Here is a 23,801-nt window from a genome sequence, read left to right on the forward strand (position 1 = left end):
TTTTGCATCTGGGAACGCTTCCTAATCTGCACTCACAAAATATTTGGCACAGTGAAGACCTACTTAATGACTAGTGTAGCGTCTAGACAGCTAGACAGCTCGTTACCCGCCCGCGGCGCTGGATGTTCAGCAGCTCCGGCACGGTTCCCCGCGGTCTGCTTAGGGGAGGTGGGTGCGTGTCTCGCAGTCCGGCGTTGCTGGCTGGCGGCTCGGGACCCTGCTCAGCCCCGCCGTGCTGCACCCACGCCGCTGGCACGCTGCGTGGTGGCGCTCGGCCTCGGCTCTGCCCGAGGCAAATTGCCAGGCCCGGAGCAACGAGGAGGGGAACGGTGTTACGCAGGGCGGTGCCATCAGCAAAAAGCATCCCAGGGCAGCTGCTGGCTTGGGGCCCTGCCTAAAGGCATGGACTAGCTCCAGGATTTTGTATTCTGTGCTTTCATTTCTGCACATTTTCTCTCTCTCTCTCTCTCTCTTTTTTTTCCCCTCTAGTTCCGTTTATGTGATTAAAAAAAAAAAAAGTAAACACACACATTCTTGGTTTAATAATGAACTGTGGAGGGTGTTTCCTGGGACGGAGGAACGGGAGGAGCGTCCTGGGAGGAAACTAGAAAGCTGCCCTTGCCGAGTACTTGGGCGCTGTGTATCGGCCGAAGGGAGGGACTGTCGTGAGAAGATCACCAGGCTGTTTCATCCGGTTAAAATCAGAGGAGCTTGTCGTGTTATGGAACAGCCAAGTGTCTTTTGTTAATTCCTGTCCCATTTGCTAGGTATTCTGTATTTATAAACCCTCTCAGAATATAAAATATTACAATATTTAGCATATAAAGTATCTAAATGGCAGCATCCCCTTTTTGAAAATAAATATCTTAATGAGATAATATAAAAATTAGACATTTTTCTTGGTTACAGCCATGCATATAATTAAGAGAAAAAAAATATTCTTAGCTGTTGTGGCCATATTGGCTTCCTCATTTAGAAAAGTTTTCTTAATCTGATAAATACATTTATCAAGTTACATAGTTCTTCATAGTGGAGAAGGATCTGTGTTTTTGAATATGCAAGACGTTGCAGTTGTCTTTTCCAGTAAACTGATAGTCTTGGTCACCTGAGGGTTGAGATGTCAAAAAGTGAGAAGAATTTAATAATCAGAGAATGCGCCTTACACAGTTCTCTAGTTATGTGTGGGAATATGTGAAGTGAATAAAATAAACACTCAGTAATATTTTCCCCATTAAAACACTTGGGATTTCCGTAATTTTTTTTTTATGATAGAAATCACTGAGTGAATTTTAGTATTTTCAAAGTAATACCTGTGCTTCAGACATGAGTACCTCAAATATTTAATTTCCGTGTTAGTTAATTAGTTATGTAGTACTTCAAAAGTGTAAACCATTTAAGAAATACCTTAAAGTTCTTATAACTGCCCATGTAGGAATAACTGATTTGGTCTGACAGTTTTATTTGTTGTTCTAGGGATGCGTAGGGATGGAGGTTATGGAAATGACAGTGTGTATTAACAGCTGAGTTCAACAATAGCCTTATGCAAAGCTGTGAGGAAAATCTTTAAAAGTCACTTCTGTGCTGAGGGCATTCTAGTTACTTAGTCTGGAAATAACGAAATGATTCTGAGAGCTGGAATTTTGAGAAAAATAAGAAGTGCTTTGATTTGTGTTACTTTGTCATCATTTTTTAAACTGAAAGGTTTGCATAAGCCTTTCATGTGAATTTTAAGTAGTGCACAGGCTCGCATCTCTCCTGTGTAACTCAAAAGCTAATGACTACTGCGCGTAATAAGACTAATTGTTTCTGTGCCAAAAAAAGGGAATGTGTGCACTTGATCAGAATCAACTGGCTTAGAGAAAATTGGGAAAAGAGAAGAAGATCTATGTATGTATTTCATTATGATGTTCATTGGGGATCCAGAGTGAATATCATAAGAGTTTTGGACACCTGGAGTAGTACAACTTTGTGTTCCCATTCAAAAGCATTCTTGACACTTTGAAATGGGGAATGCAGTACTTGCATTGGACATTTTTGTTCCTTATGAGACTACCTGTTACCTGAATAAGTCATTGCTTTGTAAAATCAGTGTCAATAAACTTTTACTCCTAAACACTTTTTGAAGGTTCTTATTCACAAAAAGTTAGGTCATAATTTTGAAAATTCATGTTTAAGGCTTCTGGTTCCAGATCAGAATTTCACATCTCTATTGCAAAATAATAAGCTAGTATAGACTTGCTGCTTCTGCTGGCATGTATTTGACGTAAGTTTTATATTGTTTGTTGCATCAGACATGATGGAAATAGTCCTGCTTTCACTTGATTTGATTCAAATATGTACAGGCCAATAATCAGCAGTTCATAGGTCTGATATTAATTATCTTGGAAGTAAGATGCTTCCAAATTTCAGACTTTTATTTATGAATAATTTTCATGTATGAGTTACTGTGTCACTACTCACTACTTGAAACATGTAGGAAAATCAACAGCTGTTCTTTCCTGATGACATTAAAGGAAGTTGTTCTATTCTCAGCATTGACTTAACTAAACAGTTATTCCAACTCTCTATTCCTCTGTGCCTGCTTTAGTTCACTTTTTTAGTGACTGTGACGGCACATAACGACTGTATATAACAATTCGCATGAGAGCTCACTGAGATCTTATAGAATGATATTCAAGTTTCCACATCTCTACTAGAAATACCTCATCTAATACATCCTTAGTATTCTGCTTGCCTTTTTCATGGAGTGAAAACAGTATGGATCATATGATTGATTAGATCTTTGAGTCTCTGGCTCAGAGAACCTATTAATCCCTAAATATTGAGGGCTAGCATGTTGTTCTAGTAAATGTCATCCCATCTGTATTGTTGTATTGCTCGAGTTTGTCCAATTATTCCTTTGCTACTCCAATCCTCTTCTCTATTGATAACATTCCCCAGCTTTGTGTCACGTGTAAGGTTGCTAATGGAAATATTAAAAGGCCTGTCCAGTGACACCCTTTAGAAGTGATATCTCTACTAGAGAGTTACTTTTTCAGAATGCTCATTATCCCCATGAAGTCCTTATTCACCTTACATTTCCTGTGCTAATGATGCTGACAGGAGGCCCAGCTAGTACTGAGTATATGACTTCTCTAGCATGTTGCATAAAGAGTAGCAGTTACAATTAAATCTTATGGAGAATAGGGATTTAGCTGACCTGTAAAGATAATGATGTATTCTGGCTCTGTTGTGAAGATGATGCTTTTAGACACATTAGACTCATTACAATTTCACTGCGTACAGCCTGAGTCCGAAAAAATGGCACTTGTAATTAATCCTGGAGACGTGGTCAGGGTGTCTGTTGTCAAGGCTGGTGGCACACTTGTGGTAGGTGGAATGTGCAGGGCAAAGCTGAGGGTTGCCGATCGCTCTGGAAGAGTCAACATCTGTAATACAGGTATGCCTCTAGGTGTCCTAGGCAATTACGGCGTAAATTTGAGAATTGGTAGGAAAAAAGAAAAAGCTGTTCAAACATGCTCATAAACGCTATTGCTGCCTATGTTTCGGTAGGGAAAAATAGCAACAAGAACTATTTTAACATAACTTTTTTTTTCTTTTTTTCCAAGTGTCATTGAAGACAACTTTCATTTTTGTTTTATCTATAGCTCGTTGTTTAGAGAGGAAAAGAAGTCATGAGGGTAGGAGGGAACAGAACAATAGTTTTCCTTTTCCAAGTGAAAGATTAAAGAAATTTTCATAGATGGTGGCTGTGAACACAGTAAAGGACATACCATTTATTTGAAAAAGTACTTAGGGAAGTGTCAGATGTTCAGAGGTCCTTCTTTAGATCACTGAGATAACATTCTACCGTTGTCAAAAAATGAGGTAAGGTTCAGATTTTACCAACAGCTTTGTCTTTTAAAAAGACACTTCTCTGACATTAGCACAGGTCTTAACTAAACCAGCTTGCACATAGCATTCACCATCACTCGCTAGGACATTAGGAATTCCCCCTCCCCAATTTGTACTCCTTGTGGGCATCCCAGACATATTTGCAATGCTCTGTCAAATTTCATGCAAGGCTTTTGTGCTCTTTTTGATAGTACTACTTCTGTTTCTTCTCCTTCTAATGCTATAGTTTCTTGTATCAGCAAGAACACTTTAGGTAATATGTGAGCCTGTGGAATGTGGCACTCTGAACAGATCTGTTTAAAAACTTTGATTGTAGACTGAATTCTCAGGTTAGGCGTAATCCTGAATATATATCTTGCATGCTATAAGCAGTCTTGTTGATTTCAGTGACATAATGTTAGCAAGAGCTTCAAATGTCAGTAAATTGCTTTCAGGTGCTTATCATAACCTATTAAAGAAATAATCTCTTACACTTTTTTATTGTTTCATAAGTCCTGAAAGTTTGGGATAAATCAGTAATAACACACTGTCTAAATACAGTGTTTACTAATATAGGTAGTAATACTATCTATATCTAAATCTAGATTGAACAGCTTTAAATTTAAAAGCTCTTATTTTTGGGCTAAGGGAGGATTAACGAAGGACAGCAAAATGCTTGTAAAATGACAATGTGCCAGATTCTTTTTTAAAAAGCCCAAACTTGTGTTAGCATCTGCATGACACGCTTATACTTCACCAAATGTTCTTACTCTTATCACTGGAAGGAGAACTTGTCCTGTCAAAACCCCACTGTCAAAACGTGTGGTTATTGTAGAAAATGTATTCTAGGCAAGTGTTGTCTTTGAGCAAGGAAGAGTCTGCTCCTGGAAGAATGAAGGGCCAGTCTGAAAACGCAGACTGCATGTTTTCAGATGCATCTAAACACAATGTGGTCTGAAAAGGAAGAAGAAATAATAAATCGTACATCAAAACATTACACTGCACTCACAATTATCTCTGTTGAAATAATGACAGGAGAACAGAATCCATATTTAATCTGCATATGTCTTCCTGCTTGTCCTGAAGACACCCACGGGCCGTTTAACCAAGGTGACACCAAAGCAGAAATCAGGTAGTTGCAGTGCTTGAACTAATAAGCCCTGCTGTAGGGCCATATATTTAGGAGCAATGCCACATGGACACACTTGACTTTCTGAATTGTAAATAATTGGTAGTTGGCAAATCGGAGCACAAGTATGAAGTTTCTACTTGTGAGAGCAAAAAATTATGTAGCAGGTAGCATGTGGTTTAATTCACTTAATGGTGGCCGGGTCTAGGCTTGAGGATGGTATAGGCCAGGGTAAAACTCTGTGCAGAATATAGAGAATACGATGACTAAACTGACTTAGCTCAGGAGCAAAGATTGTATTATACTTTATTAATAATGATTTTAACATAGGAAACAGGAATATCCTGGACCCAAGGCATTTGTGGTTTGTGAATACCTATACATCTTATGAACATATTATTTGGTAATTTTTATTTATCTGTGTAACTTCTTTTTGTGTGAGTTTTGGTGTTTTCAATGTCAGACCTTTCAAAACACTATGCTAAAATAGTCTAAGTGTTTGAAGCCTTCTATTAAGCATGCAAGAGCATAGGCTGTGACTCCCTGTAGTTCCTTAATGAACTGTGAAAGGGAATCACTTAAATTTGAAAAGACAAAAAAAGAGTGAATCTGGAGCTGAATCTTTCACTTTTGTTGTAAATTTTCAGCATCTTTTTTCCCCCCTCTGCCTGTATAGCTAGTACAGCATGGACTTGAAACATGACAAAAGGTTCAGGGAAGATAGTGCAAAGTAATTAAACAATAGGATCTGCATCTTCTACACTTCCGTTTACTTGATTAAACTTTTTCTTAAGAGTCATAGACTTTGGTTTTTTTCTCTTTCTCCCTCCCCCTCCTTTGTAGGTTTTCTCATAATAAGCTGTGGTGCAGAAGCCCACTCAATCACAGATTAAACTACTGAAATGATTGCTTAGAGGTTGATGGACATATAAACTTGTATCTGTAGGCCAGAGAAGTTGGTTAGCTGCTGAATAGATGTTAGACATTTTTTCTTTTTTTTTTCCTTCACTTGTGCCTGTAAGGGCCACTTGTTCTTTCTGAAGCACAGCACGTTCAAGTGCTGATGCTGCTTAATTCTCTCCCTAGTCTCAGTGATTCTCTCACTAGTCATTGAAAGACTTTAATGGCCTCATCCAGCCTCTGCTGTAGTAATATCTCAGCAAAAACTGGGACCAAAAAGCAGAATGACAATTACCTTGAAAACTTTAGCTCCGGAACTTTACCTGCTAAAATAGAAGGCGTTTGTTCTGCTAACTGTTCACTGAATCATCTAGCCCATAGCACTCTCACTGTGTAATACAGTCTGTCTGCTGAACATGCACTAGTACTTAATGAGCTAGCTAATTTTTAAAATCTAAATCATGTGGCTACCACAGTTCTCCTTCAGAGGCAGTTCCAAAGCTTGATGTCAGGAGAAAACTTTTGATTTAGCTCTGAGAATATTGGCAGGTTGAGGAAAATCTGCTTCTAGTCATTAAAGGGGGGAAAACAAAAGTTTATAATAATTCCTATATATCCCTTGACTAACTCTTCAGAGACTTATTGACAGAGCGCTAGTAACTATCTGCAATATCTATTTTGAACTTGCTTAGGATTCAGCTGCTTTGTTTAGAGATTGACAGAATATTTTATTTCATTTAAATATCTAAATCATTTCAAATATTTTACGGGCTTGAGTATGAGTAAATTGTTTTGCTTTTTATTTTCTTTTTGATCATGGACTCTTAGTGGGGATGTAGAACAGTGAGTGTGTTTGGCTTGTGAGAAAGAGTTCTTACAAATATTTTTAAGTAGTTGAATGGAACCCGTTTTTGTAACGATGTGTGTCCTTTGGTTGGTTGTAAGAACAGATCTGAAACTGCCCCGCGTATTTAGGATGGTTATAAAGATGGCTGTCTGATATCTGATGATGGACAAGTTGACTGCAATTTTTCTTATTAGGAGCATGAATAAATTCTCTACAGCCGGTCAGCTATTTTCACAAAACTCCTAAGGAAGTAGTTATATTTGAGTCTTTTAATATTCTGCTCAGTGAATTCATGCATATCTAAAATTGCACAAAGCTTTTTCTTTAGGAAGTGGACAAAAAGCAGTTCCTGGAATTTAGTGGGGTGTGTGAGTCCAGCCTCCCGTACTAAAAAAGGGACATTTATTTCCTTTATAATGAAACACAAGCGTATTTGTAGATCTGAAGCCTAGGCATTTGTATAGGAAAGGAAAAGTGGGCAAGACAGGGAATGAACACCAAACTCATTCCCTGTTTTTCTTTACTTTGGAACTTCCCTAGAAAAGAAAGCTGGAGTCTGTATTATAATAATGACATGTCTAGTTTCCTCCTCCTCTTACCTCAGCGAAGGGGATGTACCTGAAAGGAAGCTGGCCACAAGCGTTACTGGCAGTTTTAGCATGGAGGAGATGCATGTGGAAGGAAAAGCTGTAGAGAGGCCGTACCTTTCTGTAGTCTGCTTTGGAAAAAGGGGAACTCAAAACTCTTTCCTCTGCATATGTATCGTAAAGGAGGATTGTTAAGAGAGAGAGATGTGATGTGCTAGGTCTGCCTAACACCACAAACAACGAATTAAAATTTAGCTTTGGCAGCTTGCAGAAAAAATACTCAAGAAGAAAAAGCACTTTGAAGGTTAGGTACTGGGAGACCTGGGTTCAAGCTCCTGCTCCATCGCAGACTTCCTGAGCATGTCTCATGATGAATAATATTTCCCATTGGAACGGGAACTAGAAAAACTAATACTTAAAAGTCTGAGAATATATTTAACCGCCCTTCTGTTAACTTTAAATTTGCCATCTGATACATAACACAATTGCTTCATTTCAGCAGCTGCAGTGGGAATTAGAGTTCAGAAATTCACAAGGTTGTTCTCTTTTCTCTATCTGAACCACTGAAGTTAGTAGCAAATACCTTCACGCAATTAGCAGATTAATAATCAAGGATTTTAAGACTACTCAAGATTAGGAATTTATCTCTAGGCCTTTGGAGTTCGCAAATGTAATCAGTTTAATTAGTTAGCTGATGACACTTTGAAGAATGTTAAAATTCCTTGAGCATTAGGCTGTTCCTGCTCTCCACTTCAATTTACTTTCCTTCAGATATGTTCTCAGTTGAGTGCTTAATTCTCAGTGAGCGATACAATAATCCTAATTTTAGAGATTAATGATTTCTAAGTATTAGTCTAAAGATAAAACAAAGAAATAAGTAAGTTTGGAAACTGACAAAACTTTTGATTTACTTTTTATCTGAAAGAAAGCTTCTCTTCCTGTTACTCAATTTTATAGCATTTTGTAATGTTTGAATTGACATATGTCATATTGACATAGTGCCACCTATACAGTGGCACTAACGTAGTTATTTATATACTTAAAAATATGTATGTACACAAAAGTTGCTAAAGGAATGTTAAGTTTGCAAAGTCAAGCAAGCACTACAGAGGAAGGAAATAATAATAAATTATTCTCTGAATGACCTTTATTTAGTCGATTTTGGTCTGTGATTTAATATGTTACATGATTATGTACTGTTTTCCCTTCTCCTGTAAGTGCAAAAGCCCTTCTTCATGGCAATGGCATGGTCACTTAATGGTAAAATATGTGTCTCTTTAATGGTTCTTGAGCTATTATGTGATGATCTTAATGTTATTGCAGAATTCTTATGAAAACTGCAGGTGACTTTTCAGTATGTGGTTGTACATTTAGTTTATTGAAACTTTTTCATGTGACTGTATTGATCTAGCCTGAAAGGATGCTGTCAGAAGGTTAGAGAAAAGCAACACAATAGATGTAAGTCCATACGAGCTAACTTTGTTCATTTTCTTTCAACTATGTGTTTCAGTATGTCTTTTCAAATATATCTGCCTATGTACTTCTGTTCAGATAAGATAAAACTTTTTCAGCCAATACTGGGATTTTAAAAATAAAAATAAAAAAAATCAAACTTATTAATAGCTCTTCCTAGATGGCAAATGATCACAAGGTTAAGCAGGGCTTAAAAATTTGCCGGTAAAGACACACTTGTGCTAAGACCTTAGAGCGGACCAGGTCTCCTGTGCTGTGCGTACGTACTTTCTTGTTCAGTTGCCCTTGCTGTGAGGTGAGGTAGCAGCTTCTTAAAGCATTAAACCTGCCAATGTTGATGCTATTGAATTTTATAAGTCAAGTCTGCTGAAATGCTAAAAGCCTTAAGTTGTTATAAGATGGTCAGAAATCTTTTAATGGTAAATGGAATAAGAGGTGGACATAGAACTGAATATGATCTGGATGTGGCCTGACATTACTCAGAGCTGGATTCTGTTGTCAGATGAATCGTCTGGCTTAAACGTCTATTAAGGGCAGCAAAGCTTTGACAGCTGCAAAACCTGGATTTGGGGTTTGGACCGACTGCTTCCCTGCCACACGTTATCAGCCGTTCTCAGAGAGATCCCTCTGGGCTGTGATGTGGATGAGGTGACATCAAATAAAGTGTTACGTTCAAAACAAACAGAAGGACTTCTTAATCCAGTGTTTCAGTAAACCACGAAACTTTGACATGTTTTGTTGCAGAAGTTTGCACGGATTCAAAAAGCGATGCAGATATGTTTATAGCAGAAAAGCCTATGCAGGATTCCTCATACTATAAGGACTCTTCCTCTGATTTGAGAAGTCTTTTGCTGTAAATTGCTGTAAATTGGGAGAATATAATAGTGCAGTATTTGTTTGTTTTGTAAACATCTGCTACTGTAAACTGTTACTTCTGTACTTCTGGCCTGGCATAGCTGTTCTTGTGTTTAGTTCCTTGCTATCTGAGCAGTTGTTTCTCAGCTCTGCCAAGAAGCACTTTTCAAGTTGCCCTTTGGACCACACTGCAATTCTAGTTGAAGCACAGGGAAAATAAGAGTCCAGAGCCCAAACCTGCACGAAAGAACTGTTTCCTCCCCTCCCCGTTATTTATCCCAGAGAAGAATTATGGTTCAAAGTCTGATTGCCTCATAATCACAGCAGGCCTGAAACATCATTTATTGCATTTTTTTTGCAAAACCTGCTCCTGAAATAAAATGTTTCATTTCCTTTTAGGCTTATCTGTGCTCATCCTTGTAATATCTTTGCATGCTTCCTGAATGTGTCTGAAAATACTTCCATAAAAACTCTGTAGAATGAGCCAGCATTGTTTTCTTCTTAGGAAACTGAAGCAGGAAGAGACATTCCAGATACTTTTTTTTTTTAAAGAGAATTTAAAAAATTCAGCTCAAAGATCACACTTTCATTTATTGTAGGTCTGTTTCTCCTTTTTCTGTAATTATCCGTGGCAGCCATTACATACCTTGCAAAGCTTTCAATAAAAAAAAAAAAGTGAGGTATCCCTGTCTTTGACTAAAGAATCCTGATACAAGCTTTGTGAATAATTTTACTTTTTCATAGTCAGAATGAAAAAAAGTTTTCTTCAAAGCAGAAATTGTGATTCATGGATCCTGAACTATATCATATGATTTGGGAGTCTTTTTTACTTTGCTAAGGAAACTGCAAGAATCACATTTCCAAAAGAAATTGTTTCAAGATGCAACTTGAAAATGCTTCTGTCTTCTGAAAACACTTTTTTTGGGGGGTTTTGTAGTCCAAAGTGTTCATGCAATTCAATTAAAATTCACAAAGCTCTCCTCAGAGGATCGTTTTCTGAGTAAGTAATCTATTAGTCCAACATAATTTGGCAACTATGACTCAACGCAGGTCCAGTCTGTGTGCTTGTATGGCTAAAACAACGTGTTTCTTCTCTCATTTCCACAAATGCCTTAAGTACTTTTTTTTCCCCCTGAATTTTGTTGGAGGTAGAAAAGCTGGATGACTTCAGTTTGACAGGAAATGAGGTTTCACAGATGTGGATGAGTAATGGAACAAGTCGGTCTGAATGCCTGGTCTGAATACACAAACCTGTATCCTGCTGCTGAAGGTACCTTTGCAGAACTCTGCTGTTAATGCAGACACTGAATGAAGCTTGTTTCCCCTCTTCATTTCATCTTTCAAATCAGTTTAGTGTGGAGAATAATGGACTTACACACCCTCATGCTAAATGTTTCTATATTTCAGAATTTGCAAAACAAATCTGTCTTAGTGCCAAGGTGTGTTAAGTTGTTCTACTTAAAATCTGGGCGTATCTTCACCTAAATATTAAGAAGCAGTATTTAATCGGTGAAATACATCAAAATACATAGTTTTTCAAAGCATTTCCGCAGGCTGCTAGATCAGCCTTTGGACCGGTAAGGTAATGACTGCTGTCCACAGCCTTTAAAGCTAACAGATATGTGAATGTTACTCCCTATCCCTCATTTTGTACTGTATTTTCTCGCATCCCCACAAGGCTTTTTGTCGCGGTAACGTGCCGAGAAGTCTGCGCGTGTTCGCGAGGAGCCGGGGTAGAGCCGGCGCGTGGCGCCAGGGCTTCGGTGCTCGCGAGCCGGCCCGGAGGCCGCAAATACGCGTTTTGCGCAACAGGGTGTTTATACAGACATATCTTCGTGATGAAATGGCATGTTTGGCTCCTGATATTTAAAAGCACTCTTTTTTTTTTTTTTCCCCCAAGGGAAGGAGGAAAAGATTTTGGAGCTGTCTGGGTACGAGCGGAGGTGGAATGAATGCAATACCCCACGGGAAGCATTCGCCCTGTGGGGCAGGGCCTCCGGGGCCCGCCCCCACCCCAAAGGGAGAAGGGCGCGAGGGAGCGGGGGGCCCTCCGTGGGGCAGCCCCGGCCCTGGGGAGTCGTCGGCCGTGCCATGGGTGACGAGGCTGGGGCCGTGAGGCCGTAGGTGGTGCGCCTCCTCTCCGTGGCCAGGTGGGACCTCTGCCCGGTCCCGCGGGACAGGCCCGGCGGAGGTCGTGCTCGGTGCCCGTCCTCCTCCTCTGGATGCTTGTAACCCGCTGCTTTCCACTGGTGGCCACAGGACTTCCCTGTGGCTCCTCTGCGATGTCTGCTTTCAGCCAAAGTATTTGCTACCAATTTAAGGTTTTTCTTTGCTTTTTTGTTTTGTTTTGTTTAGTGATTTGCAGTGAACAGGAGGAAGTTATGGTCACCTTGAGTATCTTTTATGTGCAAGCTTGGTTAAATAGGAACTCCTGAGCTTCCTAGGCACATCCAGAGCTGGCAGCCGGGTCCTTGAGTGTGCTCTGAAGGCAGTCACCTCGACGGCATTTTTCTCAAAGACCTTCTCCCTTCGCCTCCTGTCAGGACAGTGCCGGCCGGTGCTCCCTGGCCTTGCCGAGGCTGCGTTTCCCAAAGAAACTCCAACAGCCTGAGCAGCTCCAGTTAACGAGGGTGCCAACGCCTACATTTTCAGTCAGTCTTGTCCAAAAAGGTGGTTTCTATTGTTAATTCATTTTTTCTTTATCCAGCTGAGAGAGCTGCTAACCATTTGACCACTTGATTTTGTAGAGGGAACAATCCCCTTAATTATCAGCTCGATTGGTAACTAGCAACAGAGCACCTACTAGAAAATAGGTAATACACTTTCTGGTTATTTGATGGTAAATTAGCAAGTATTTGGAAAAAAAAACACACACACACATACAAAGCTAGAAGGATTGAGGAGGGTAAGTTAAATTCTGCTTTGCTTAGGACTTCCAGTTCTTTATGCTCATTTGACTGCGTGAGGCTTTAGAAGCAGATTTTGGAAATCCACATATCTGATACAAATAGTTCAGCTCACACGAAGTAGCATCCATGTCTACTTCCAGAACTATTTTTTTTTTTTGGTATGTTTTCTTTCATCTAGCTATATACATTCTTCTCTTCTGTTCATATAGTACACAGAGACAAGATACTATAAGCAGAAAATCCGGGGGTTGCTGTTAGCTCACCTCCCCCTCTCCTCCTTTTTAAAGGGGTATCACTGTGTGTTGCTGAGGTACAGTAACGCTGACAAGTCCTTTTCAAGGCCAAGTAGAAACAAAGCCTGAGTGAGCTTAAGCCTTGGCCAGAAGTGCATACAATTCTTTATGAATGAATCAATTTGAAGATGAAAAGTCATATGAAAGTAGATATGGCTAGTGCATTGCTAGACTCCAGCAGATAGATTTTGGAAATTTTAAGTTACTGTGGTTTGGATATTATTGCTTAATCTGTCTACGCAGAGACAACTGCTTCTATAGTAAAGGGGGCAATGAAACATGCATCTATGTCTTTATAGTCCCTTGAGTGGGCAAAAACTATTATCGAGGGTTTAAGCTAATACACTTAGTTTAAAAAAAAATCTTCTTTATTTAAAGTAATATAGCACAAAGCCTGAGTTGTTATTTCATTAATTAAATTCATCCATGAAAGTTGTTATTGGACAGTATTGTAGGAGAATCACCAGCACTTTCTCACTAGGGAGGCAGGCCTCTAAGGTAACACAAAAATATATCAGATGATGTCCAAGGCTATAACCTCAGCTGGATACAGGAGGAAGTAATGGGTCAGGCGAGGAGCTGGACTGAATGAGTTTGTTCAGCTTTACTTTTTTTTTTAATTTAAGTTGATATTTGTATGTAAAAATATGTAGGAACCGCCATTTTCATCCTTTTCTGGTTAATTTTACTGTGTATCTTGAGTTTAATCCAAATTGTCAAATCTCATGTTGCAGCATAATCTGCAAAAACAAATGCTGAATAAAATGCCTTTTCTGTATTTGTGTAATAATCTACTTCCACTTCATCTGTTTAGAAAGGGTTCTCTTAGTCAGGCAAAGTGGATAAATGTTTATCTTACTTTGAGGTAACATCAAAGTATGCAGGTATCTTCCCTAATTCAAGATGCTTAACTGTAGGAGTACTGAGAATAGAGAAAGCCAATTAGGTGTCCCATCATTTACAGCAATAGCTCTTAGGAATTAATTAAAGCGGGCAAAAGAGCCCATATGTGGTATCATATGGCAATAACTACTGCAAATAAATTCATGTGCTACTTAATCACACTGAACTTACAAGCGTGAACAAACTGCAGAAGCATCGGACAAGATAAGTGATCTCAGGTAATGTGAATGCAGTGCAAGTTTCAGGAGGGTGGTGCAGTGTAGAAAAGGAGAGTGATGTTTATCAAGACAATCACGGGACGACTTGGCTACCTCACCAGTAAGTGGCAATCGTGTGGCAATTCAGAGTGTTGCCATAGCAATTAACTAATCAGATAGAGGATGGATGTTTCTGCCTGACTAATTTCCAAGGGATACAGAAAGCTTCACAAGCAGAACATGAAAATCCAAGAAGGCCCTCTGCTGAAGAGGCGCCTCTTTCCCAACAAAATGTGCAGAGGATATCAGACAGGATAAATTTAATCTCTTTGTTCTGAGATCCAGGATCGAAAGGATTTCATGTATATTTGGGCATCACCACCTCCATCCACCTCCCCCCAAAAGAAAAATCAATTCTAGAATCTTTGCAAGAAAAGACTGAGAATCTATAATTTTCCTTGCAAAAAGAAAAGGTACAAAATGTGGGGAAAAATGTCATTTGCTTAATGAAAAGAAGAAAAATAGTAAATATCTAGAAGCTTTAGAAGGTGAAAATTGAGCTGAGGTTTCCAGTATAGATTTTCTGATAACCTCTAAGGAGAGGACAAGTGTTCCTTTACGAATGTACTACTTTCTGAAAAACCCAACAGGCAAGGGCAGAGCAAGTAATCTGAGGAAAAAAGCCATGAAAGCATTTTCTCTCCCTCCAAGGGGTTTAACAGTGTCTGTTTCTCTTGAATCAGATGTTTAAGGATTCAGACAGGGAGTTAGAGAGAACTTACTCTATACTCAATATTCTTTTTCCTACACTGCTGAGTTTCCCCCCCTTGCCCTCAGCATTTTTTCTCTGGTGATTGGAGGTTCCCAGACAGGAACTTAACAAATAGCATGAGAATAACCACACTTTTATTTATTTATTTTTATTGAGTTGCCTCACAGACACCATCTCCATTTGATATTACATATTACCTTTCTTTCTGCATCTTTACTTGCTGTGTAAACAGCAGTTCTGCCCTTGCTGTCTCGTAATCCAGGAGCAGGCACAGCAAGAAGTGTTGAAGCAATCTCATTGAGGATAGCAGCAGGAGTGGATTTGAACCCTCACTCTCCCAGGTGACTTCTCTGAAATGGGAGGGTTGGATAGTCTGGTATCTGATCTGCTGCAAGTACGTAGAAGGTTCAGAATTCGTTAGGATTTAGGCATGTGACATACAAGTGGGAAATGAGGAAAGGACTATTGAGTCTGAAGTGAAATCGTTCTATTTCCTATCTCAAGACTATGACACAGCTGCAGGGCTCAAGAAATACTGATTTGAGAAATTTTTACTTAAGACTTTTTTTAATCAACTCTTAATGATAATTATCATGGTATAGATCTGAAGATATGAGTTCTTTTCAGAGTAGATTTCTAAAAATATAATTAAGCAGACATTTAAAGAGTGGTATTTCGAAATCAATGTTCATTCTCCACAGATGGATAGAGTTTCTAGCATGTTGTTATGACCACCACAAGAAAGAAATTAAGGTTCTGAAAATGATAGCTTAACCATAGGACTCCTAAAAATCACAGCCTACGTGTCTTGGAAGACTTACTTTGGAAGATAACCAAGTTATTGTATATTCTGAAAACCGGTTGCGATAAAAACGTATACTAGCATTCAGAAGTCATTTAGAGAAGATTAAGTCATAAACTGTATGAGCCATTTTTAAAGTCAGAAACTTTTGACTTTTCTTCAACACTGTTGCTTTTATTCCCTAACGTATGAGGAAGTTGTAGTGAATTGTCATATGCCCTATATTAAATGATTGGAACATGAAGGAACAGTTAAACACAGAGACCAGCTCCTGAACCCAGAATTCTCTAAGCTTTGACTAGTTGTGTCTATCTTTCTAGTTGCTACCAGAAATCTACGGGTTTTTAGTAGCATTCATAGTTCTATCCCTTTGCAATTTGGTGGAAAACCTCTTTTGGTCTTATGTGGGTGACTGTTGGCCAATGATGGTGCCTTTAACACTTCTAAAATTGATACTTAAGTATATGTTAAATGGAAAGTAGAATAGGCAGAAGGTGTCAGAGGTGGGTTCGATATGGATACTGCAGACATGTTACAAAACAAAAAATCTTGTGAAGAATGTTATCAGATTCTTCCTTTAAAATAGACTACAGTTTCTTAAGAAAATTGAAAGTGACTTTTTTTCTTCTGTCTAGATTTCTGTGATGATGCAAACTAATTCACAGCACAAGGGTTTGCATCAATCATATTTGGATAAACTATATTCTTGGAAAACTGTATAGGAGATCTCAATTATCTTTCATTTATTGGATTTGGTATCTTTGTGTTATGATGGCTGGCAACAGATTAGAATTTTCAAAAGAAAAGCAGATAGGACAGATTGGTTGTGCATCTCTTAGAACTGTTTGTGCCCCTTTCTGATCAGTGGATTTAGGGAAAACTTGGGAGTAAATGGAGTAAAAATAGAGTAAAACTTTTCAAGTTTTCAACTTTGTCAGGTACTGTCTGACAAATCTGAAATCCCCTGGCAGACTGCTTGAAGTGGTAGTTCGGCTTCTTGTGCCCATCTGCGCATGTCCTGTGGATGCCCTTGTCTTTTGCAACATGGGATTGCTCATTCTCATGCAAACTGCTCGTTTACTACCCTCATACTCTCAGGTTGTCCTTCTGCTACCCAATTATGCCTTTATCTTACTACAGGCTTTTACTGGATTGCCCGTTCTTCCCAGCTCCCATCCCAGTTCCCTGTTGGCTTTCTTCACAGCTCTTGTGTTGCTGACATAGGTGGCAGGCCACAAACACGAGGACTGCAGAAGAATGATTTCACCATGAACTATTGGACTTTAGCCCGCTCGTTCAGGGAGGATAGGGTGGAGTAACTCTTTTCTCTGCCAAAGCCTTTCTCCTAAAGGGAATGTAGTGCTCCCTGGAGGGCAGCTTTTTCTCTTGGAGACAGGAATGCTATAAAATTGACTTGCTTTCATTTCAGGAGAAGTAGTTTTTTAAAGATGTCCTTAATTGCACTGCAACAATATGATTAGGAGAAAATCAGTGAGAGGAGGGTAAAGCTGATATTAATTTAATTCTAAGGAAATGGCAGTAGCAGAGAAACCAAATTTAGACAGTGCTTGTAACGATGACCCATCTGTGCAAATATGCCTGTGTTTGTAGTAGTGTTGTACCTTTGTTTTCCCTTTGCTGGCAGCGTTCTCCCTTTCACGTGCTCTTTCACTGCCTTTGAATGTTTTGTATCCGTTGAATTAAAGGCATATGTAAATTTGATTTAATTTCCCCAGTGCATTAATAATCGTAGTTGCATGCAGTTTTAGATTAATGTCTGCTTGTGTTCCTCGTGACATAATAGTTGAGAGCCAACGTGCTTTGATACTATTAAAATAAGCATACAAACTTATTGCAAGGCTAGTGGATCACATTTCACTGAAAACAGAAACGTATGTTTTAACATATCTTTCCTTTTAATTGTCTTTTCTTGCAAATAGCATATTGAAAGAGTGAAGTTAAGTAGCAAGCATTTTATCAAGCTGCTTCTGGTAATTTGTACTCAATTGTACTTTGACCAATCAGCTGAAGACTATTATGAAAGCAAAGAAACATTGAAGAGTAGTTTCTTGGTGTCACTATTTTTTTAAATTTTTTTTAAAGGAACGTATAATTTATTTATTGGATTTATAAAAGATTGTTCATCCAGCTACACTCTCGATGCTCTACCTGAATGCATGGTTTGGATTTCGTGTGCACCTTAATCATCCATTCTCATCCAACAGTTGTTGTTACAAGGTAGAAAAAATTACACTAGCATATAATCTTCGAATAAATGGATGTTCTTTGGGATTTTTTAGATAACAGCACCTGAAGGCATATTCTCACTGGCAAAATTATGCCTGAAAAGTCAAAATTGATATTGCAAATGTGGAATGACAAAACTCTGAATCCCTCTTCTCTTGAAGAAGGTCAGACATGTCAGAATTTCATCAAACGCATATGTGAATCTCAGCAGAGATTTATTCTTCATGCATTTATTTGGAGTCTAGGGAGGTTGTTCATATTATGACAACTTTTTGAGTATGTTAGTACTCAATGTACTTTACGTTAGTGAAGTAGTCTTGTTTTGCTTGTACACTCACATGCACTCTTTTCTTAAAAATATTATTTTGAAAATTTGTGATGCTGAAAGCTAGAAGTAATCCACCTTAGAAGTGTAGGGGACAGCTACCTTCATTAAAATTAAAAAGAAAACCAGCAACTAAAAAAAACCTATATGTCAACTAGACTGTATTTTCTTATGGACCTGAGAATGTGGTTATTGCCACAGTTACCAGTGACAAGTGCTTTTAGACCTTCTCTGAGAGATATTTAAGAAGGAGTTGGAAGGCCCTAAATTTCCTTTGAAAACCTGTACAATTTTTTCTATGGCCACACTTGCCCTTGCAAGTGAAAAGGTGGCAGGCAGCGACAGGTACTGCAGAGCCAGTCTTCACCTCAGCTTCTCATTAGCTGAATTTTTGGCTGTGAAGAAAGAGGAGGGGATTGATTTGTCTCAGGCATTGCAGAAACTTACTTCCCTGGTGTAACAGAAGGGAAGTTATTCCAAGAGTAGACCTGAAACAGCAGTTAACACCATTTACAGCTTGGTATATCCCTGAATAATAAGTACATAGTCTCAGTAAACTCTATGCAGTGTTTAATAGGAACTGCATTTACACATAGGTAAGAAAGCTTTGCAATTTTATCTATCTAGGTAAAATGATGTCTGTACATTTTGAGAGTAGTCTATTTTTAAGGCTGAAACTTCAAGTTGAAGGAGAATATGATCCAGCTGAGTAGCTACTAATTAAACTGTTTTATGCAAATCCAGAAAGCTCCTAAGGAGCTAGATTAGAAAGTGGAAAATTAAAAACAGATAATGAATCCTATTTCATATGTTTAACATATTTAGTTATACTTCCAAATAATTTCTGAATTTTGTTAGAATACCTTAAGTGGACTCATACCTTAAGTATGAGTGTAACATTTTAAAACATGTATCATAAATACATTTTAAAAGTAATATTTATATGTCATTTGGGAGTTATTGGTAGATACATTTAGAAAATATCTTGTACACAACTGCATTACAATGCATTTTTTAAAACAGCTTTTTCACAGCGAAATCACCAAAAAGTTTAGTATCAGGTTTAGAGAAAATGTTTTATTTGTTTGCCATTCATCTTGTAGGACTCTTGTGAAGATGTGGCCCAAGGCTTAATGATAGATTGGGGTTTAGTAGTCTGGGTCCTTGATTTGTTTCTTGCTTGTCCTCAGTATTCCCAGTGGAATCTAATCACTTTTCAAAAGAGGAAAAATTGTCAATGGCATTCTTTCATAGATAGCAAGTTTTATTCATTACAAACGCAACAAAATTATACCAAGTGCTCTGTTTACCATCAGGTAATTTGTTTCGTTAATCTGAAAACTGAGATAGCATTTCATTTGCTTTGTTTCAGTGGTATTAGGTATATAAAAACCCAACTTTGGAGTTAGATAATATTTATATGTTTAATATAAATTTCAAATTTAGTATTCAGATCTCTTGCTACTTAACCTTTTGCGTATTTCTCATTTCTTAGGAATCAGAAAGTATATTCAAGGCTCTGAAAAGTAGTCATTACACATACTGTTTTTCAGGAGTAGTTAAACACTGAAGTCATTCCTATTAGAATATACATAATGTCAGCTCTGCCTGCCTTGCTGTGTTGGATGTTGGAGCGAAGCGGGCGCCGTGGAGGTGCCCCAGGCACGCTGCTGTCAGCTCTGCGGCTGGCGGGACAGCTTCCCGCTGCCCGCAAATCCGCGGCCACGGCATCAGTGAGATCTGCAGACGAGTTCTCGTCCCGGTTAATGACTGAAGGTCGTAAGATGACGTACGCACGTCCCACGTAGGTCTTGATGAACTAGCGTTTCCCTCTGCTATGTCATTGCTGGTTCCTGTTTCTGGATGGAGCTAGCTTGCGTGCAGCAAGGTGCCTAAGGTGACAATATCTGAAAATGTAGCATCTGCTTAATCGTTCTTTATAGTGTATGTGTTTTAATTTGGAACTGTTTTGCCAATTGTGGCCTGCGCTAAACACCTGCCTAAAAGATCAAGTCTGTCGTTAAAAAGGAGATTGAGATCTCCGATTTGTTTGAAAAGTCAGTTTCTGGTTTTTGTTCCTTCTTTTGATAATGCCTTTATGCCGTTCTGAGCAAAACCGCAGAAATGTTTAGAGGAAAAAGAAAACCAACTGTAAGTAAAAGTAGAAAATGAACTGGATTTTGCAAGGAGGCGGTTGTTGCAATCACTAATTGAGGACAGAAAGTAGCCAAGTGATTAGCTCAGCTGTAAACATTGTAGTGTAGACTTTTAAAGTTTGGTAAGAGGGATTATATCATTAATATAATGAAAAGACTTCATCTAAATGCTGGACTGTTTTGTGGGAAAATCCTGTAGCTTATTCAGTCATCATTACTTGCCAGATATATCACATTGTAGGCAATCACAGTAATCTTTTTTTTCCTACTTCTTTCTTCCTAATTTCACTATTTGATAATGGTGCTTAGCTCTGCCACAAGACAGCTTTAAAACAGATTTAATATTGCAATCTGGATGAGGAGTTGGGAAGATTCAAGCTAGTGTTAAATACGAGAATTTAGAGGTTTTATTTTTGTGCATAAATACACAAAATACCTGGAAAATTGCTTACAAAAATGTCATGTAATTTTAAGACTTATTGGGAAAATAATTGCGTGTGTGGTGGTCTTATTAAAACCACCTTAAAAAGCAGAGAAAGTAGGAGTCAAAAAGTCAAAAATGATACTGAGCATTCTTAACATTTGAATGTATATTTATTCTACTTTAATAATGCCTTTTAACTGTCTTGATAGCATGTAGTAATTTAGATCAGTTCTTCATGATGAGCAAATGTATTTCATGTCATCTTGAAAGAAGCTTGGAAGTTTTCAGAGGAGCCTGAGTTACTGTGGTTCTCAGTTCACCGGTGAATTTGAGAACAATAGATTTTTGGACAATCCTTTCCAATAGTCTATTGAACTGCTTGATTCTGCACTTTAATGATGGGAGAGTAATTTAAAAACCCATCAATTTCAAAGCTATGATGAGACACTTTGAATTAGAAACCTTCTTTAAATCCTGTATTTATTCGTAAGAATACCCAACATCCATAGCCAAATCAGCAAAAATCAGTGACATCTGTGAGTTCTCCCATATTACACCTTGCAAAGATCTGCTGATGTTTTAGCTAAAGCAAATCTCGTAGAGCAGCAGTAATATATAGATGTAAATGCATGGATTCTATAACTGAACATCTGTAACTGAAAGATTTTCCTTCTAGGAAGTCCCTGAGGTTACTAATACCAAGCCTTATATTTATATGTCCTTTCTATTTACTTTTAAAAGAAATGACTTATAATAGGAAATTAATTGAATATTAATATGATAAGCTTTTCAGAACATGTTTTCTCGGCATATTTGCTTCTTTCCTATGCATTTCAGGCTGCCTTTTAGGTATGATGTTTCAAATGTCAGATGTCAGCAGACATCTCAGAATAAGTCCTATATCGTAGCATGAAAAGTAGAGCATATTTTTGAATAAATTGACCTCATAATTAAAGATGCCAATCCTTGAAATTCACAACAGGGGAATAGTTTTGCAAAGAGGAAAATATAAACATCAAAATAAGCTGGTAAAAATTAAAATGGACAAAATAGACAAAAGGAGTCTGGAATATCTAGTGTCCAGTACTAAAATCCAGTTTATTAATTTGGAGGCTTGTCAAAAGGCCTATTGACTTTGATGAGACTTTGAGTATGTATCTGAGTAGATAGATTGTATGGTTGAGGCTAAAATTAATACTGAATTGTTGTATGACAATTTCCTAATAACGTTCATCTTTGAGTGATCAGTTCTGACAGGTTATTTTGCGAAGAAAACCAGGCTATTTTTTCGGTGGAGGAGTTTTTGATTTGCACCTGATGGCCGCTTTGGCCCTGTGCAGATGTGCCAGATTAACTCTTTGGGGCTCACTGCTGCTTTCGTCTTAGTTGCGAGGGGGGGGAGTTCTTCTGGGAAGACACAAAGGTAGCTCGTGCTGCCTTTGGATCTCATGTCTACTTTCCTGCTTGTTGTCTACGTTTGCAGAAATAACGTGCTTGTTGGGAAGGAAGTTTTATTTTTCCCTCAGATATATATAAAATTATGTTTCCCTATCTGCTCCAGACATGAACTAAGCACTGTTTTATAAAGGAGATTTCCCCTTGCTACAGAAAGCAGAGGTCATGTGAACTGATAGACTGGTTTTCTTGATGTTTGGCTTGCTGCTACTGCTGGCTCAGTCAGCTGGACAACTCTGCACCGTGGTTGTATGTTTGTTATAAGTGGCATAGGTTTTGAAATAAGACCAGCACTTATGGTTTGGTAGAGGCTATGTGTTAATGGGGCAACATAACATGCAAAGCTTCTTGCAGCAACAGAATGGGGAACGAGTGCGTGGAGGCTGGTTATGATATATGTCAAGTCGACCCACTCAATGAGTTTTAATGGCAGACATCCTGGAAAGCTCCTTCGTAACTGCGTTCTGAGAAGAGCAGGTGGTGCAGGTGCCGACGAGTGCCGAGACAGAAAGGAGTGAGTTAACGAATTTCTGAACTGATGTTCTGGAGGGTTGTAAATAGATCCAAATAATGAAACTACATCAGAATAACACAGAATAGCATCCTGAGTATCATTTTTGTGTGAGAATTGAAAATGCCATGTTATCAGTGCCTGAAGACCGCTTGTAGCTATCGAATGAAACCAAATATGAGCCCATCAATGTAACTGTCAGAAGTCAGGAAATGATTAACTTAAAGGGAAAATTGAGCATTTCTGTTAAGTTTCTGCTTGGCCACTTCTGAAATCTCTGAGTCCGAGTTAGCACACCTCATTCTGAACCTGTGTGGCCACTTGAGTGTAATACAGGACTTGCCAAAACTTCTGGCAGCAAACTATAGCTTGTGAATTAGAAAGAGCAGCCGGTAGTGCAAGCATTGCAAGAAGGACTTCTTTCCTCAAGTATTTGTTTTTAGTTCAGTCATTCTTAATATTTTTCCTGCCAGCTCTGTTTTTCTTGATCATTGACTGCAATGTTGATTCTGTCCTCAGAGCAAAACATCTAAATAAAGCAAGAGATTCTGCAGAGATAAATTGCTTTCCTCTTTCCTCCCAACAGCAGTTTCAGTAACATATTTGCATGGTGTGTTTCATATGACCTGTGAATTTTTAAAATCGTTATTGTAAAAAATTTAATTGCTGGTTTGTTGTAAAGTAATTATCAAGAAGCAGGCACCCAGGAAAGTCTCCCTGTTGTGAATGTTTACTGCTTGCTTGTTACTATGATTTATTCTGTATACCATTCCCTGAAGCTATTACTTAATGGGGATAGAAAAGCTGGCTCCCATTAGATAAATTATATTGTTTGGGAAGTTGATTGTTTGTTTGACTGCTTGTATTTAAGCAAATATGACAAGCAAATTTCAGAAAGTTTTTTTTTTTCTTGTCTCTGGGAAAATTCTGGTTATGATCTTCTTTGCTTCCTTGTGAGTTTGGAGAACAATAAACTTTTAAAATTGAAACTACCAACTTGAGAGGCTCACCATATTGCTTGCTTGCAATGTGGAGTTTTCAGAGAAAGCACTTGAAAAACCATAGAATTTGGGGCATACGAACTTGGTGAGAATACCTTGGAGAACAGGATGTGAAAGATGCAGTCCGTAGCCACAGAGCACT

The 23,801-nt window shown here is 38.4% G+C and overlaps 1 protein-coding gene across 1 annotated transcript in view; it reads left to right on the plus strand.

Moving 5' to 3' along the window:
- The first annotated feature begins 112 nt into the window (after nt 1-112).
- The window catches only part of EDIL3 (EGF like and discoidin domains 3), a 229,263-nt gene continuing 205,574 nt past the window's right edge, over nt 113-23,801 (plus strand). Inside the window, exon 1 of the mRNA XM_085316785.1 lies at nt 113-168. Within this exon, the coding sequence (XP_085172911.1) occupies nt 123-168 (46 nt within the window). The 5' untranslated portion in view covers nt 113-122. The remainder of the gene's footprint in view (nt 169-23,801) is intronic.

The sequence above is a fragment of the Rhea americana genome, unplaced genomic scaffold, assembly GCF_003343005.1.
Source record: "Rhea americana isolate MKP2758 unplaced genomic scaffold, rheAme1 scaffold_114, whole genome shotgun sequence".
Taxonomy (NCBI): Eukaryota; Metazoa; Chordata; class Aves; order Rheiformes; family Rheidae; genus Rhea; species Rhea americana.